The 17,290-nt window shown below is 38.5% G+C and overlaps 2 protein-coding genes across 2 annotated transcripts in view; both read right to left on the bottom strand.

Moving 5' to 3' along the window:
* Positions 1–17,290, bottom strand: part of LOC131397312 (zinc finger protein 208-like) — a 649,542-nt gene that overhangs the window by 596,064 nt on the left and 36,188 nt on the right. The window contains 1 exon segment of the mRNA XM_058530105.1: positions 5,701–6,427. Within this exon segment, the coding sequence (XP_058386088.1) occupies positions 5,701–6,427 (727 nt within the window).
* The window catches only part of LOC131397344 (zinc finger protein 677-like), a 30,599-nt gene that overhangs the window by 4,757 nt on the left and 8,552 nt on the right, over positions 1–17,290 (bottom strand). Inside the window, exons 2-4 of the mRNA XM_058530145.1 lie at positions 16,338–16,430; positions 13,556–13,682; positions 6,878–6,969 (exon numbers count right to left, since the gene is read on the bottom strand). Of these exons, the coding sequence (XP_058386128.1) occupies positions 6,878–6,969; positions 13,556–13,682; positions 16,338–16,352 (234 nt within the window). The 5' untranslated portion in view covers positions 16,353–16,430. The remainder of the gene's footprint in view (positions 1–6,877; positions 6,970–13,555; positions 13,683–16,337; positions 16,431–17,290) is intronic.

The following is a 17,290-nucleotide window of genomic DNA, read 5'->3' as shown; positions in this document are numbered from 1 at the left end:
TTTTAACCTTAGAAATTATAGCATACTTTTTAAAACAAATTATGGTGCTATTTAATATCTTTAATATCTATGTTGAGAACATAAGGAAAGTGTTAATCTACTTACCTTCTCCTGAACACTTTTTTTTTTATGAGCTAACATCCATGCCAATCCTCCTTTTTTTTTTGGCTGAGGAAGACTGGCCCTGGGCTAACATCTGTGCCTATCTTCCTCCACTTTATATGGGACACCGCCACAGCATGGCCTGACAAGCGGTGCCTCGGTGTGCGCCCGGGATCCGAACCCGGGCCGCCAGTGGCGGGGCGCGCTCTTAACCGCTACGCCAGGGGGCCGGCCCCTCTCCTGAACTTTTAAAATTGGTGATAAGTATTAAACACACATGTACAGGTCTTCAGTACACAGAACAATGAAATATCACAAACTGAACACACCTCTGTATCGATCTTCTAGTAGAACATTGTCAGCCCAAAAATGCCTCCTTGTGCCCCTCCCAGTTACTATCCCCAAGGGTAAATAATCTGACACCTAACAGCAGAGATCTCTTTCACCTGTTTGGTATCTTATATAAATGAATTCATACAGAATGAAATATTCTATAGTTGGCTTTTTTTCATTTCATGTGGTGTTTGTAAATTTTTCTTTATTATTACATGTTGTGGGTGATTTATTAGCATCAGTTCCATTCCGTGAATTCTAACAACTGAACAGGATTCCATTATGTGAATATCTGATAATTAATTTAATCATCCCACTCTTGATGCATATGTGGGTTGTTTCCAGTTTGGGGCTATTATCAATAATAGTACTGCTACGTAAATTCTAGAACTGGTGTTTTGGCGACACGTACAAATTTCTGTGGTTATATATGTAGTAGTGGATTTCATGGGGTCATAGGCTTAATTCTACTCAGCTTTAGTAAATACTACCAAAGACTTTTCAAAATGTACCAATTTTCCCAAACATCACCATTTGCATGAGATTCCATATTTATCCATTCTTCAGGGTGGAGTGAAGGTAGAGCAGTGTTTATGAAACAAACTCCACTGGCATTTGCCATCAGTGAGTGGGTGAGGGTATAGCCCATTAGCCTCTACCCTCTGATGTCCAAGTTTTCACTATATAAATGATGTTCTCGTTGTTGGAGAGTCAGAAAATCTCCAACAGTTGGAGATCATTGAGTCTCAAGAGCCCTGTCTAGAAGGTTCCCTCTGTTGGTAGGGAAGGCTGATAAAACATGACAAATTCAGTCTTCTTTTCCAATTAAAGTTTATTGGATTGTGTGGGCAGATTACAATGCTCAATCATTCCAGTGGAAAAGAAAAATAGTAACTATTGTCTCATTCACCCCTCACATCCAAATTGAGGCCCAGCCCCTTAAAAGACTTCTAGAGCACGGGAGACAAATGAGTCTCTGTGCTTGACTCTGCCATTTGGAGTCTCTGGCAAAGGAAGGCACCTCCACCTAGAAGACCCCCTTGGGGTGTGGACTCAGGTTTGACACAACAGGTAAACTGCTTTTGAAAAGCAGCAGTTAGCTTGCTACTGAACTTTTGTCAAAACTGAAGACTGACCCACAGACGCCTTGTGACTGTCTAGTCTGATATTCCCATTTTGATATGCGTCAACTTGGACTGCAGTATCTCAGCTTTACAAGAATAAGTTGTATCTGGGACCTGAAGTGAAGCCCTTTGCAACAGGATGCCCTCAATTATCCAAGACTCGCCTAAATGCCTGGCCTTGGTTCAGTGATGGTCCAGCAAAACTGAAACCTGACAGCATCCACTGGGCTGGGTGGATGTTTAGCCTCAATGCAGAACATGAAGAAATGAAAGCAGATGTGGTTGCTCTCCTCAGTGGCTAGAACCCAGGATCTTGTGGTATTGGCCCTGAGAAAGCTGTCTGCCCTGACACTTGGAAAACTAGACTGGCAGACTAAGGGCAACTATCTTTGGGTCTGTAAATTGCAGAAACAAACTTACCTGTGATATAACTGTCTGGGTCACTCATTTAGAAGCTTGCCATGGTAAGTGCATGTTCACTGAAGTAACTGACTGTAATCATGCTGCTGATCAAGCCTGTTTAAGACTATGACTGAATGCTCTACTCGTGGATCCTTTTAAAGCTGATCGTTTGTCTCATTTTGGGGAGTCCTTCACCTGTTTATCACCAACTTTACTAGTCTTTTTATCCTGCACCCTAAAGCTTTCCTTCACGTTTCATTCCCTATAAATTCTCTCCACCATGTCAATCCCATGCTATACTGCAGTCCTGGGATTGCACCAGCTATATTAGGAAAAGGATATAGGAAAGAAGGGGGCAACATTAATCAGCTTTGCCTCAGAGATAGCAGGAGTCATGTTACCCCACCTTTTTTTTTTCTTTTTCAGGCGAACCCTCCAAGTCGGGAAAATAGGAGGCCAGGTTAGAGGGGGTGAAGGTAGGAGTATGGGGATGATACCAGAGGCCCAGAATGGCTTTTGGAGAGTATACACAATTAGACTGAGAATCTCCTGAATTAGGATGCAAAGTTACATGGTCTACAACTATAACAAGAAGGCTCACACATGTACAGTGCTTCTATTTACTATGATTTCACAGGAAGGTCCCCTGTGAGCCTCACAATAGCCAACTGAGATTTTCAGGGCAGGTGCCATCTCAAAGGAGCAATCTGAGACTCACAAAGGTTATACAACTTGTCCAAAGTCAGGACCCAGAAGTTCTACCACCAAGCCCAACTAATAATCCTCATACTACACCAGAACCAATCCTCATACCCCTCCTCTTGTCTTCTATTGTGTTAAAATAGAAGTTCCCCATTGCTGCTTCTACAAACGTCTGTGTATTTCATTTCAGGGACTGTGACATTCACCAATATGTCCAGAAAATTCTCTTAGAAGCACTGTGAATGCCTGGACCCTGATCACAGAGCCTATGTGCAGAGACACGATATATTAGAGAATAACAGAAAACTGGTCTTTTTGCGTGAGGATAACTTCCCTCCATAAGGCAGGATCTGTCCTTGTGTATCATTGCTTTTTCCACCGTGAGTCTCTTCACAGGCCCTGCCTCGAATGACTGAGGTTCTGATCCCTGTTCTTAAGGGGAAGATTGGAGCTTTGTTGATTCAGAAATTAAAAGAATCTCAACGGTCCTTCTGGACGTCAGTCTTCCCCTTTCTTCAGATAACCTGGTCACTTCATGAAGGATTGGTGGAGGTTCCAGAAGTAAATATCCACCAATCCATAGTATAGCAAACACTTTAAACATCCAATTTTCTGGTTCTACCCCTGTGGTCTGATTCAGGATGCCTTGGAAATAGCGTAGATCCATGTTATGTAGGATGCAGGCATATCCATATTTACATACCTTTTAAACATTTAGAAGGAGGCAATGAGTGGACAGTTTTAAGAATTATTTTTAGATTCATTTATAATATCTTTTATTCTCATTTGAACAAAGAGCTGGATTTGAATTTTGTAAAACCCACAGTATACCTTGTTGCCTTTTTTTTAACTTTTTATTTTGAAATAATTATAAATGCACAGGAAGGTGCTAAGAGAGTGTAGAAGAGTCCCTTGTAACCGTCAAAAGTTTTCTCCAATAGTGACATCTTACATAAATATAGTACAGTACTACTCTGTAAACACAGCTAACAAATTTGCATCCAAAATCATTGAGAAAAATGTTTCTACCCAAAAGCTGTCACTGTGCTGGAGATTCCTAGATAGATGATGACTAATTTTTTTTTTTTTTTGTGAGGAAGATCAGCCCTGAGCTAACATCTGTGCTAATCCTCCTCTTTTTGCTGAGGAAGACCGGCTCCGAGCTAACATCTATTGCCAATCCTCCTCCTTTTTTTTCCCTCGCAAAGCCCCAGTAGATAATTGTATGTCATAGTTGCACATCCTTCTAGTTGTTGTATGTGGGATGCGGCCGCAGCATGGCCCGAGAAGCGGTGCGTCGGTGCACGCCTGGGATCCGAACCCAGGCCGCCAGTAGCGGAGCGCGCGCACTTAACCGCTAAGCCACGGGGCCGGCCTCAGATGATGACTAATTGGCTATAAGCCGGTGCTTGACAATCAAATCTGTGGACCATAACCTTCACCTAGTGAAGGATAGGAAGATATAATGGTAAAGAAGAGAGAAATTTCCCAGAATTCTAATCAATTCAATCTGATTGCCAAAAACCTGGAGGCCATCTGATAGTTTCCAATGACTGACATTTTTCTTCTGGAGAAGACTGCATGGGAACCTGAAACATGGGCTACATTTACCATTTCAACTGAAATCCAATATTCTCCACTTACCATTAGTTCCCACTGAGAAATATTTACTTAAATCTTACTTTCCTTAAGGGCCTTCCAAGAGTTGAATGAATAACTTTTAAAGAACACTTACAACATAAGAATCACTGATATGAAGGCTGGTAACATTTCTATTCTTCACAAATCTTGGAGGTGGAAACTATTACTATCTTTATTCTAAAGAGGAGGAGAACTTATGCAGAGAGAGTGAAGTGATTTTACTAAATTCACATCTTGGTTACCAGCAGACTGGGGACTTAAACTTAGTGGAGATGGTAACAAAGTATAGTATTTACCATCACAATATACTGAAAAAGCTAGTTAGTACGTTCTTCCAATAATCTAGATCTATATTTAGTTGTTTTCATAACTTGTCATCATAGTTTAGATTAGTAGTACGTTATTTTATAATTTTGGCTGTGACAAGTTTCCATTTATGTGTAAAGACTTATTCTACATGCCAATACCAAATATGCATAGAGCATTTGAGATCTTAAAAAATTGCAGATGCTGATTGTAACATAGTACACAAGACCCTGCCCCATGACCAAAATGGACTTAATGATTGCCAAGATTGGCTCAATATTAGTATAGAAACAGAGAGACTCATTTGTTTTTATGCCAGGAACAAAACAGAGTGACGCCTATTCCCAGAATTACTGAAAAATCTCATATGATGCCCTTAAGTGTGGTAGATAAAACATTCATATGCACTCAAAGCAAGACTTCAGGATACAAGGTTAATTTACTAAAGTTAACTGCCTTCCTCTTTTCCAGCAATGAACAAGTGGAAAAGAAAATTAAAAATATATCATTTACATTAGGACCAAAAAAACAGTTTCTTCACAGATACCGGCAACACACGAAAATCAGTGATGAAGACATATAACATCAATAACAGATTTTGAACCTCAGGTTGAATGTCAATAATAATGCAGCCTTACCAAGAAATCTAAAAGAATAAAAATATTATATAAACTGAAGGTAAGTGGGATTTTCCACCAAGGTCCTTGGTCCTTCTACACCCGTCATCTCATGAATTTTAAATGATTTTGGCTTTCAATGACTCAGCAGAATGTACCATGTGATTTGATTAATCTTCAAAAAGGACTAGATTTAGTTCTCCCTAGTAGGAATTGTCTGATGCATAGAACATTGTGAAAACTGCTTAAACAATTTACCACACTCATTATATTTATAAGAATTTTCTCCAGTACGAAATCTTTGGTGAATCCTGAGGCAAGGCCATGCTGGCCTCAAGGCTTTCCTCCACTCTTTTGTAAGGTTTCCTTCCAGTGTGAGTTCCCTCATGACTCCAAAGGTGTGAATATTTAACAAAAGCTTCATCACACACTTTACATCTGTATCTTCACTCCATGTATATTCTGGTGTCTACTGAGGCTCGAGTACTGCTTAAAGGCTTTGCCACATTCATGACATTTGTAAGGTTTCTCCCCAGTATGAATTCTCTGATGAACTATAAGGCTTGAATTCTGACTAAAGGCCTTGCCACATACAGTACATTTATATGGTTTCTCTCCAGTATGAATTTTCTTATGTTGAGTAAGATTTGAACTCCCGGTGAAGGCTTTGCCACACTCATTACATTTGTAAGGTTTCTCTCCAGTATGAATCCTCTCATGACCCCAAAGGTGTGAACGTGTGGTAAAATTCTTACCACATTCATTACATTTGTAAGGTTTCTCTCCCGTATGGATTCTCTTATGTTGAGCAAGATTTGAACGCTCAGAAAAGGCTTTGCCACACTCATTACATTTGTAAGGTTTCTCTCCAGTATGAATTCGCTCATGACTCCAAAGGTGCGAACGTATCATAAAATCCTTACCACATACATTACATTTATATGGTTTCTCTCCAGTATGAATTCTCTGATGCCTTGTGAGGTTTGAGAACCTGTTAAAAGCTCTGCCACAATCAATACATTTGTAAGGTCTCTCATCAGAATGAATTCTTTGATGATTAGCTAAGGTTGAGCAATGGCTAAAAGCCTTCCCACACTCATTACATTTGTAAGGTTTTTCTCTAATGTGTGTTTTCTGGTGTTGTGTAAGCAATGAAGGATGCATAAAAACTTTCCCATATTTATTACAAATGTTGGTTTTGACACTAGGAGGAATTCTTTGAAGCAGTGAAACTGAAGAACAATTTTTGATAGACTTCTCAACTTGATGACATTCATAAAGTTTCTCTTCAGTTTGAAATCTGTGCACTTCAACCAGATGTGAATGAAAGCTTAATCCAAGCCTATTTTTAAAAGATTTCATATACTTTTTTCCTGAATAGCCTATGTCTTTTTTTAGTTCCTTATTCCTCACATATGACTTGTCATGTTTATAATAATGAGACGTACTTCTTCTTACAGAAACATTCTGTGTCACAGGGAAATTATTACAGGATTTATGATGTTGTTGATCTCTTCTACCAGCAAAATTTTTGTAATGGGCTGTACTCGCCCCTTCATAATTTTTTTCTTCACATACCCACTGAGTCTCAAACTTGTGCATATTTTGCTGGACTTCTCTGAAATCAAAATCATCAAAATCATGACTTACATGTCTTTCCAAAATAAATGTTTGGAATAATTCTCCATTATTAATGTCCTCCTTTGGTGATAATTCTTTGATCACATATCCAGGAGAGATATCTGTAACACAGAAATTATCAAAGGCTTCCTATTAACTAGAGTTGTTAAGATGGATATTTTATATTAAAAAATATAATATTACACCAAAACTAAAACTCATAATTAACAGGGTTGTCAAGCTTCTCAACTAAGGTCTGCAAATGTTTAAAAACACAAAGGATATAAGATTCCACAATAAAGAAAGAGTGATTACATGTAATTCAAATTCCTTTTAGGGAAGCCTACTTTCAAATGCTCTCTGATCAAAAGTTACTATAGTCCCAAAAGAAGGGCAATTTTTTCACACCAACTCAGAGAAGGAATATAGGTGTCTCACATTTAAAAAAAAAATAAGATATTAAAGCTAATTACTGAATACTTACTGTACACAAAATTAAAAAACCACTTTTAGAACAAGAAAATATTCTTGTAAATACCTGATATAAAATTAAATCCATGCATAAGAGGCATACTGCAACATTAACGATTAGTATACTGTGCTTATATTACATAATATATGCTAAAAATTAATTATCTGTTAATCATAATAAAAAGTAATAAACATTTTAATAACCTAAGACAAACGCAGTAGTAAATAATTACTTACATTTACATATACATATACAGTTTGTGGAAGTCTAAGAAATTCATTCATAAGAACAAAATAAAGAATCTACATTTCAGAAAGAGCATATAATATGAGAACTGGAAAATACGTTGAAAACCACTGATTTTGAAATAAGAGGTTCAGGTAAATATGTGATATTATAGAGATTAACAGTGAGGAAATGTGACATCAAAAATGGCAGAGCAGGGAACTCCAAATGTACCTCCTTCTACAAAAGCAGGCGAGATTCCAGAAACCAAACACATTCCTAACCAAGAAAAAGAGAGCTGTTTTAATTTACTCTGACCTCATCCCATTCCTCTGCTAGGCAGTGGCCTTGAAGATGTCAGCTCTCAAGCTTGTACAGTGTTCCAGAACCAGAGGGGACAGAGGGACTTTATAACGATTGTGGCTGTTTTTCTTGATCTGCCTGCTGGGTCCCTGAAGGACTGGCTCAAAGCGGTTGCCTTTATTTGGCCTACCTCAGAACTGTACCTAGGTAGAGGTGTTAACCGGGGGCCATTTGTCAAAGACATTTAAAGGTAAATATATTAGCCACTGCTACCTAGGGCAAGAGATAACAACTGGGCAAACAATGGACACACTAAAAATGCTAAGAAAATATTGGAAAGTGAGTTGTATTGTGGAATAAGGACTTTCAAAATCTCCTCCATAATCCAGGAAATCTAGATGGTTCCAAGCATGCCCAGGACAGGGCACATGAGAAAAGACCTGAGAAGCCCCTAAGCTTTGACCACCTATTTAGCATCAGACTCTGCACATGCAGGAAGTGAAGGCTAAGGCAGAGTTGTAAACTTCCTGCCTGAGTATTTAAAGGCATACCCTAACATATATCCCACAGAGAAACACACACAGAGCTCATGTATAAAAAGTCTAAGGTGATTTTGTTTTGTTTTGTTTGTGATTCCAAGTGATTAAGGAAATCTGTCAAATCACTACCTGACCAACAAGCTAACCAAAAACTTCAGTGGCCACACACAGCAAAGAAAACACACTGCACAAAATTAGTTGAAAGAAATACATAAACACACAACAGCAATCAAAGAAGCAACAACATACCCTGGGGAGAGAGAAAATTATGATTTCCAAAGTTTCAATATATTCAAAACGTCCTGTTTTTAACAAAAAGTTAAAAGCAGGCAAAATAACAATAAAGTATGACACATACAAAAAATAAATAAATAACAGAAACTGTCCCTAGGGAAGCCCAAACTTTGGACATACTAAAGAAAAACTTTAATCAATTATTTAACCTAAAGGGAATGATGGACGTAGAATTAAAGGAAATCAGGAGAATATCTGTGTTTAAACAAATAGAGGGAGATAGAGGTTAAGAAAACAAACTAAAGAGAAATCCTGGAGCTGAATGGTAAACTAACTGAAATGAAAAATTTCCTAGAGAGGTTCCACATCAGATTTGGTCAGATAGAAGAAAGAATCAGCAAACTTGAGAGCAGATCACTTGAAATTACCAAGTCTGAGCAGTAGAAAGACAAAGGATTGACGATAAATGAATGCAGCCCAAGAGACCCGTAGGATACCATCAAGTAGACCAACATATGAACAATGTTGAGTCCCAAAGTGGAGGGAAAAAAAGAGAAGGAGGCAGAAAGAATATTAGAAGAAATACAGTCAAAAATTTCTTAAATGTGAATAAAGACATGGATCTACAAATCTAAGAACTCAATGAACAGAAAAGAGAATGAACTTGAAGGGATCCACATCACAAAAAAATCACAAACTGTTGAAAGAAAAAGGCAAAAAGAGAATCTTGAAAGCAGCAAGAGAGAAAGTATTCATCATATACAAAGGATCCACAATAAGATTAACAGCTGATTTCTCAGCCAAAACCATGGAGTCCAGAGAAAATCAGCTGACATACTTAAATTGTTGACAGAGAAAAAAACGCTCAACCAATTCTATCCCCAGCAAAACTGTCAGTTACAAATAAGGGAGAAATCAAGACTTCTAAGATAAACAAAAGGTGAGGGAGTTCCTTACAACCAGACCTGCTCTATAAGAAATAAGACAGGGAACATTTTTTAATTCATTTTATGCGCCCAGCATAATTCTGATACCAAAGCCAGACAGACATCATAAGAAACTACAGATCGATATCCCTTATGTATAGAAAAGCAAAAATCCTCAGCAAAATATCAGCCAACTGAATACACAGCATATTAAGATTATATACCATAAACCAGCATCTGGGACTTATTCCAAAAATCCAAAGGTGGATGGTTCAATGTAATAACCAACATTAATAGTAAGAAAAAAAAAAAAACACTATCAACACTACATAATTATCTCATTGTATGCAAAATATGTATTTGAAAAAATCCAGAAGCTTTCATGATAAAAATGCTCAGCATACTAAAAAGAGAAGTGAACTTCCTCAACCTGATAAAGATCATTTATAGAAAACCCACAGCTAATATAGTCAATGGAGAAAGAATAAAAAGCTTTCCCCCTAAGATAAAGAATAAGACATGGATGCCCACTGTCACTGCTGCTACCCAACACTGTACTGGAAGTTTTACTCAGAGCAATTAGGCAAGAAAAAGAAATAGAAAGCATACAAATTTGAGAAGAAAAAGAAAACTTATCTCTATGTGCAGATGACATAATCCTACATATAGAAAATTCCATAAAAAACATACACACACACAACTACTAGTGTTATAAATGATGTCAGTAAAGTTGTAGGATACAGTATCAACATACAAAAATCAGTTGTGTTTCTATACACCAATAATGAACAATCTCAAAAGGAAATTGAAAAACTAATTCCCTCTATGATAATATCCAAAGAATAAAATACCCCAAAATAAATTTAAACAAGGAGGTGCAAGACATGAGATTGAAAACTACAAAACATTGCTGATAGTAATTAAAGAAGACCTAAATAAATGGAAAGTAATTCCATATTTATGAATTGGAAGATTCTACATTTTTAAGACGGTAATAGTCACCAAAGTGGTCTACAGATTCTATGTAGACACTATCAAAATTCCAAGAAACTTTCATGGAGAAATGCAAAAGGTGATGAAATTTATAAGGAACTGCAAAGGGCCCTAAATAGTTAAGATAATATTGAAAAAAATTATGAAATGTTACAAAATAGATAAATCCATGGAGAGAGAATGCAGACTGGAAGTTTCCAGGGACTGAGGAGAGAAAACAATGTGGACAAACTGCTTAACGGGTAATGGATGCTAACATGGAGTGATGGAAATGTTGTGGAACTAGACAGAGGTGGTTGCACAACTGGTAAATATACTAAATGCCTTGAGTGGCTCACTTTGAAATGGTTAATTTTATGTTATGTGAATTCCACATGAATAAAAATGTTTAATAACACTAGCAATCTAAGAGATGAATTTCACAATATATTTTAAAAATAGATATTTACCACTTTTGACATGTTAAAATTTTGAGGCTAAGTTTCTTTATATTATATAAGAATAACAGTGTCTCTTAGGCTAGCCTCCTCTAATTATCTGAAATTCTATCATTGGATCTCTTAATATAATCCTCACATGAAACATGCATGAAGTGAAGGGCGCTCTTACTATATGCATTCGTATACACACAGTTATCATGAATAAACAAAAAATAATGTGCGCTTGTCCCAAATTAATAAACTCTGTCTTCATAAAGATCATCAGGAGAACATTAATAGCCTTAACAGGCATATGATGAAGAGTAAGGAATGACTTCTAAAGAAGGCAGTATTAGCAGCAGCAGTTATGTGTTGAAACACCTTTTGGCAGTTCCAGAAGATCCATGGGCGAGGTGGCTGTCCAGAGGTGATCAGCAACATAAGAAGCCAAGACTAGCCACAGAACAACAGGAGACAACTGGGCTAGGAGTCAACAAAGACAGGTGAACTGTAGGTATAAAATTCAGGTTAAATGGAAGATGAGGAACAAAACAGTGTTCACGGGTTAATTGAAAACTGCAATTTCCAGAAATTTAGAAATTTTGTGGAAAACAGTATCATAAGTAACAGTGATGAAAAAGTACATGCAACACAAGAAACTAGCTATGTTTCCTATAAAATAAAATTAGATATTTAAATATTAGTTTAGTATACCAAGAGTTACATCATGAATCTAGCCAAAGAGATGATTTATTACAATAAAGAATTTAAACCAAAATATAAAATATCTATGAAATTTATATAAAACATGAGCTATGTTTAGAAAACTTAAAATATACTATAGAAAAACCAAAGTATCCTATATAACAAATTTTGGCCAATTCAACTACACCACCATCTGTCAGCTGGCATACTGTGGCGACTGCATGTTGCTGTGATGCTGAAAGCTATGGCACCAGTATTTCAAATACCAGCAGGGTCACCCATGGGGGACAGGTTTCAGAGGAGTTTCCTGACTGAGACAGACTAGGAAGAACCACCTGGCCACCCACTTCCAAAAAGAACTGCCAAAAAAATTTGGACACTAGGTGGGCATATTTCAAAACCAAGCAAGTTTCAGAGGAAAAAATCACACAAACTTAGGAAAATATGAAATCAGCCAGAGCCAAGTTCTTCCACATTCCCAGACTAAGTAGGAGCCACAAGAGGGAGAAAAAGAAAAGGTAGGAAAGTCAATCAAGGGGGTCAGATTTTGTGGGATATTGAAACAGGACCTGCAGCTGCCTACAGACTCCAAGATGAGTTCCTGAAAGCCTAAGATATGGTCCCCAAGAAGGACTGGGGATCAGAGAAAGGTTCTCTCTGCCCACTGTCTCTACAGTACTGCTGAGTAACAATCTCAAAAGAGCCACGCTATTCCCATCACACATGCTCCTTAAGGGCATAAGCAGAAATGAAGAAATGGCTTTGGCTCCTGAGAGAGACTCTGGGACCCAGATGCAACGGAAGAGCAGCTAATGTTTCCCATTCCCAAAGAGGGTCTCTCAAGTATGCGAAATGAGGATGGAAGCTGAGAAGGCTGCAAGCCAGGACTAGGGAGGCCTCAGCTCTGACCTGTGTCAACCGAGAACTGAGTTCAGGAGAGGCCCAAGAAGGAAGAAGGCACCTTACAAAGAGCCCTCTCTGTGCTCCCCAAAGTCGAGATAGGAAAGAGGTCATATAGTGGGTGGATAACAGAATGTTACGATGAAGTCTTTGCCGTCATCTTTGCAATGAGCTGGAGTACCACTGGACGATGGGAAGAAACTTTTACACATGGGAAGGAGAGAGTGGTAAGAGGAGGGGAAGAACAATTTCCTTTGAGAGCTCACAAGAAATAAACTTTTATTTTCCAACAGACCTCTCACATTTGAGAACAATTTCCCAAACAATATTTGATAAAGTCACTTCTTCTCTGCCATCTAAGCTATTTTGTTCATATCTTTGATACATTCCCAGTAACTGGGTTTTTTTTTGTTTTTTTTTTGCTATTTTCACCTCACTCTTCATAGTCCAGGGCTCTTCCTGCTCCAAAATGGAGATAATATTAAGCTCGGAAAGAGAGATTCCTGCTTACATGGAAAAAGGCAGACCATGTGCTGTGGCTTTTCCATAATATAATCCCAGCCCTTTGTTCAGCTGAGAAGCAAGGACATTACAGATGGGTCCAGAATAGTATTTCACAAATTTGTTCAATGACTGTCTTTTTCCAAATGCTTAAAGAATATTTTAAATATAAAGATATCTAGCTCTTTTCCAAGAACTACTAAATCAAAAGTATGAGAGTAAAACCAGGCAATCAGATGTTTTCAAGTTTTGCTATAAGGTTTCGTACTTACTCAACTTGTATAACTACCACTAACCTAACATGAAGTAGGCAGATGACCTAAAGAAAGTGGAAGCTTAAAATCCAGAAATTGCATTGTATAGCTTTTCATTTCTGAATCAACAGGGATTCCATCGCAGTCAAGCAAGGTAGGGGTTCCCAAGAGACTCAAGAGAAAAATGCAAAGATACACAATGGCAGATTCCAACTTCTGGAGGGAAAAAATCCTCACCCAGGGAGAGCAGGTTCCTGTAGTTCTCCAACATCACATCCCTGTACAAGGCCCTCTGAGCAGGGTCCAGGCATTCCCACTCCTCCTGAGAGAATTCTATGGCAACATCCCTGAACGTCAACAGTTCCTGAAATGAAAACACATTTCACCAACAGGACATCAGGAGAGTTCTTATCTTCACAAAAATGAGAAGAGGAGAAAGGTGTAAGAGTCAATTAGACAGAAATGAATGTTCTGACAGAGCCACTGAGAAGTCTGAGCAAGTCATATATCCTTAATTTTGTTTTATTACACTTTTCCATCAGAAGATATGAAATCCATTAAACCACTGAATTTTACAGGATTTAAAATCACTGGATTCTAAAATTTTGTGCAAGACAAAAGACATATATACACTGTACTGCATATGTGAAAGTTTCTAAAAGAGCAGATCTTAAAAGTTCTCATCACAAGAAAAAAAATTTTCTATGTATGGTGACAGATGTTAACTAGACTTATTGTGGTGATCATTTTGCAATATATACAAATATTGAATCACTGCGTTGTACACCTGAACTTAATATAATGTTGTATGTCTATTATACCTCAATAAAAAATAATAATAATTAAAAAAAAAGAAGTTATGCAATTTGCCCCAGGTAAAAAAGTGAGTCTTTGGTAGGAACCTAAGTACTCCTCCAGATTCCAGACATATGGACTTCTCTGGTGTACTATGATGATACCTTCTTAGCCAACAATCATGTTAACTGAAGCTCTCCATCTGGGGTAGAAAAGTAGTCACAGGAAGAAGGCAGAGTCTGGAATTTCAATGCAATATCTGAGTAAACAAAACGACAAAACCCAAAAAAACAAACCTAAAAATAAGGGAAAAGGAAACTGATATTCAGAAGATGAACATATTTTTGTAACTGATATACTGGGAACCAAAGAATATTTTAGGAATGTGTTTTTCACTCTCAGGTGAATACAAGAAGAGAATTTCATGAATTATCCTATAACATCATAAAGAAATAATGGTGCAGAAGAAAACATGACCTTCTAGATTTGAACAAAGAGAAATTAATGAGGCCTGAGCCCTGTTGGCTTACCTTCCACTGATATATTCATGTAATACAGGAGAACAAATACACAAGCACCAGCATTGGAGTTAGGAATACCACCAGTCACTAGAATGATTTTCTAGTCACCAAATTACTAAATGGGGTCCTAAGGGACAATAGTGGGCCCAGGGAGAAAAGGGGTAAGACATTTGTATCATCTCCATTATGTACCTGAACCAAGAGACTTAAATAAAGTTCTCATTTGAAAGGAAGGGAAAAATAAAAAAAGAAGTATACAAATGAAAAAAATTCACCAAAGCGTCGTCTAAATACAAGTTCTAGATATTACGTTCTATATACCAACTGCTAACTAATTTCCAGATGAGCTACAGCATGAGTAGTTGTCTTCCAGGATGACAAAGTCCACAGCAGCTTCAATGAAAGGTGAGAATTGAAAAGCTAGAATGATGATGATAATGTAATAACTAAAACTTTTGAACACTTCTCACATGATAAGCATGACTCTAAACGTTTTGTAAGTAGTAACGCACATAACAACATAGCATCTAGAGAAAGATTTGTGCCCACCTTACAGAGGACACAACTCTGTCACAGACACTCTAAGACTCATCACAGGCCAAATAATGAATGGCAGAGCCAGCGCCTGAACCAGGTGGCAGCACTTTAGACTGGAACCTACACCATCACACCAGTAAGTAACACATACAACATTAAAGATACATCCACAGAGCGTTTCCTGAGACAATCTGAAAAAAGTTCAAGGCTAAAAACATACACCTAGAAAAGAGGTCAATATATACACACATGCTTATACACAATGAGTTACTATTCTTACTGCTATTTAACTCATTAACATGGTAGTGCAGGAAAAAAACTTAAGTCTAATGGAAAACATAAGACATACTTGCAAAGATTGTTTTAAAAAATTTTATTTATTTATTTATTTTTTTGTGAGGAAGATCAGCCCTGAGCTAACATCCATGCTAATCCTCCTCTTTTTGCTGAGGAATACCTGCTCTGAGCTAACATCTATTGCCAATCCTCCTCCCCTTTTTTCCCCAAAGCCCCAGTAGACAGTTGTATGTCATAGTTGCACATCCTTCTAGTTGCTGTATGTGGGACGCGGCCTCAGCATGGCCGGAGAAGCGGTGTGTCGGTGTGCGCCCGGGATCCGAAGCCGGGCTGCCAGTAGCGGAGCGCACACACTTAACCTCTAAGCCACAGGGCCGGCCCCCAAAAAATTTATTTTTGAAGTGATGTCTTTTATACACATCATGGGCTCCTGCTCACATATACACGTGTGCACTAACATACACACTGAAATTAACTGAAATAAAACTAATACCCTCTACATGAAAAATTCTGGGTAAATTTGTATTATCTATCATCTTTTTAGCATTTTTGATACAATGAATATGTATAAATTGTACTAAATTTAAATAAGATTGTCAACATTATTCTATATTAGCCTACTTACAAAAAAAACACTGTAAAAATTGAAAAAAATGTATAAAAAACATTTAATTTTGATCTCCATTAAACACATGTATGTAAAAATATGAGATACAATCTGCATGGAGATGAGAGGAGACTGAGGGAAGGTCCTGGGGGGAGTGCCAGCAAACGTGTCAGGCAGGACACTTCAGAGAGAGAGATTATCAAGTCCAAATGGCCTTTCAGGATGAAGAGGACAGGACAACGAACTGAGAATATGACTTTACCTGAGAAAGAGTCATTCCTGACTCCTCCTTCTTTCCTCTTCTTTCTTCTCTGGGCTTCTTTCCTCAGGCAGGGTGAGTCTTGAGACGTCAATCCTGAGTGTCAGAAATATGCTACTTATTAACACTCAGAGTCAACATACTTACACACACAGGGAGGACATCACCATGAAGAAATGACAGTCCTCTGCTGCCCACAGCCACAGGAGGGAGGGATTCAGGGACAGTAAAACCCTACACACAGACCAACATGTGACTTTTTTGACCCCTTTCTTCAGAAGTCACTCCCCTCCTGGTTAAGCTGATGCATAAGGTGCAGCAGTGGGGATCTGAGCTGGACTGACCCTCCCCTTCAAGACACAGGCCCAGGCCTGATCAAACCCCATGCAGAAGACAGGCCCCCTCAGCTATCTCTGGATTAGGGGCTGCTTTGGGTCCTCAGAAATGGATGATCCAGAGCCCTGCTGTTCCATGCTGGATACAGATCAGAATCACCTGGGGTACTTTAAACATTCTTGAGGCTGGGCCTCATCCCCCTTGACCACAGGAAGGGGAATCTCTGGGAACCGGGCACAAGAGGTATCTGCAATATGCCTCAACATTGCAATGTGAAGGCAAGAGGGAGCAAGAGGAGGCCAGCACAGCACATATCCCACCGTGTGGTTCTGCTCTCTCCTGGGGCCCTGGCCCCTGCATGCAGACAGTGGAAGGGGAAGGAGCAGAGAGAAACAGGCAGAGCAGGCATTATAGGCCAGGGCTTGGGTAAGGGTGTGCCTAGAATGTTAAATGGGAGTGTCAGAGAAGGTTCCACTGAGAAGGGGGTTGGATAGCACAACAAAAACCAGGGGAAGGAAGTTCACCATGTACGTTTGAGGAGTCAGAGTTCTAGGCAGAGGGACCACCCTTAGGAAAGTCCTGAAGCAGAGGTGACCCAGCCCCAGGAAAAGCAAAGACAT

The sequence above is a fragment of the Diceros bicornis genome, chromosome 34 (assembly GCF_020826845.1).
Source record: "Diceros bicornis minor isolate mBicDic1 chromosome 34, mDicBic1.mat.cur, whole genome shotgun sequence".
In the NCBI taxonomy this organism is placed as follows: Eukaryota; Metazoa; Chordata; class Mammalia; order Perissodactyla; family Rhinocerotidae; genus Diceros; species Diceros bicornis.
Note: the sequence above shows the minus strand (reverse complement) of the source record. Positions and strands in the feature narration are given on the sequence as shown.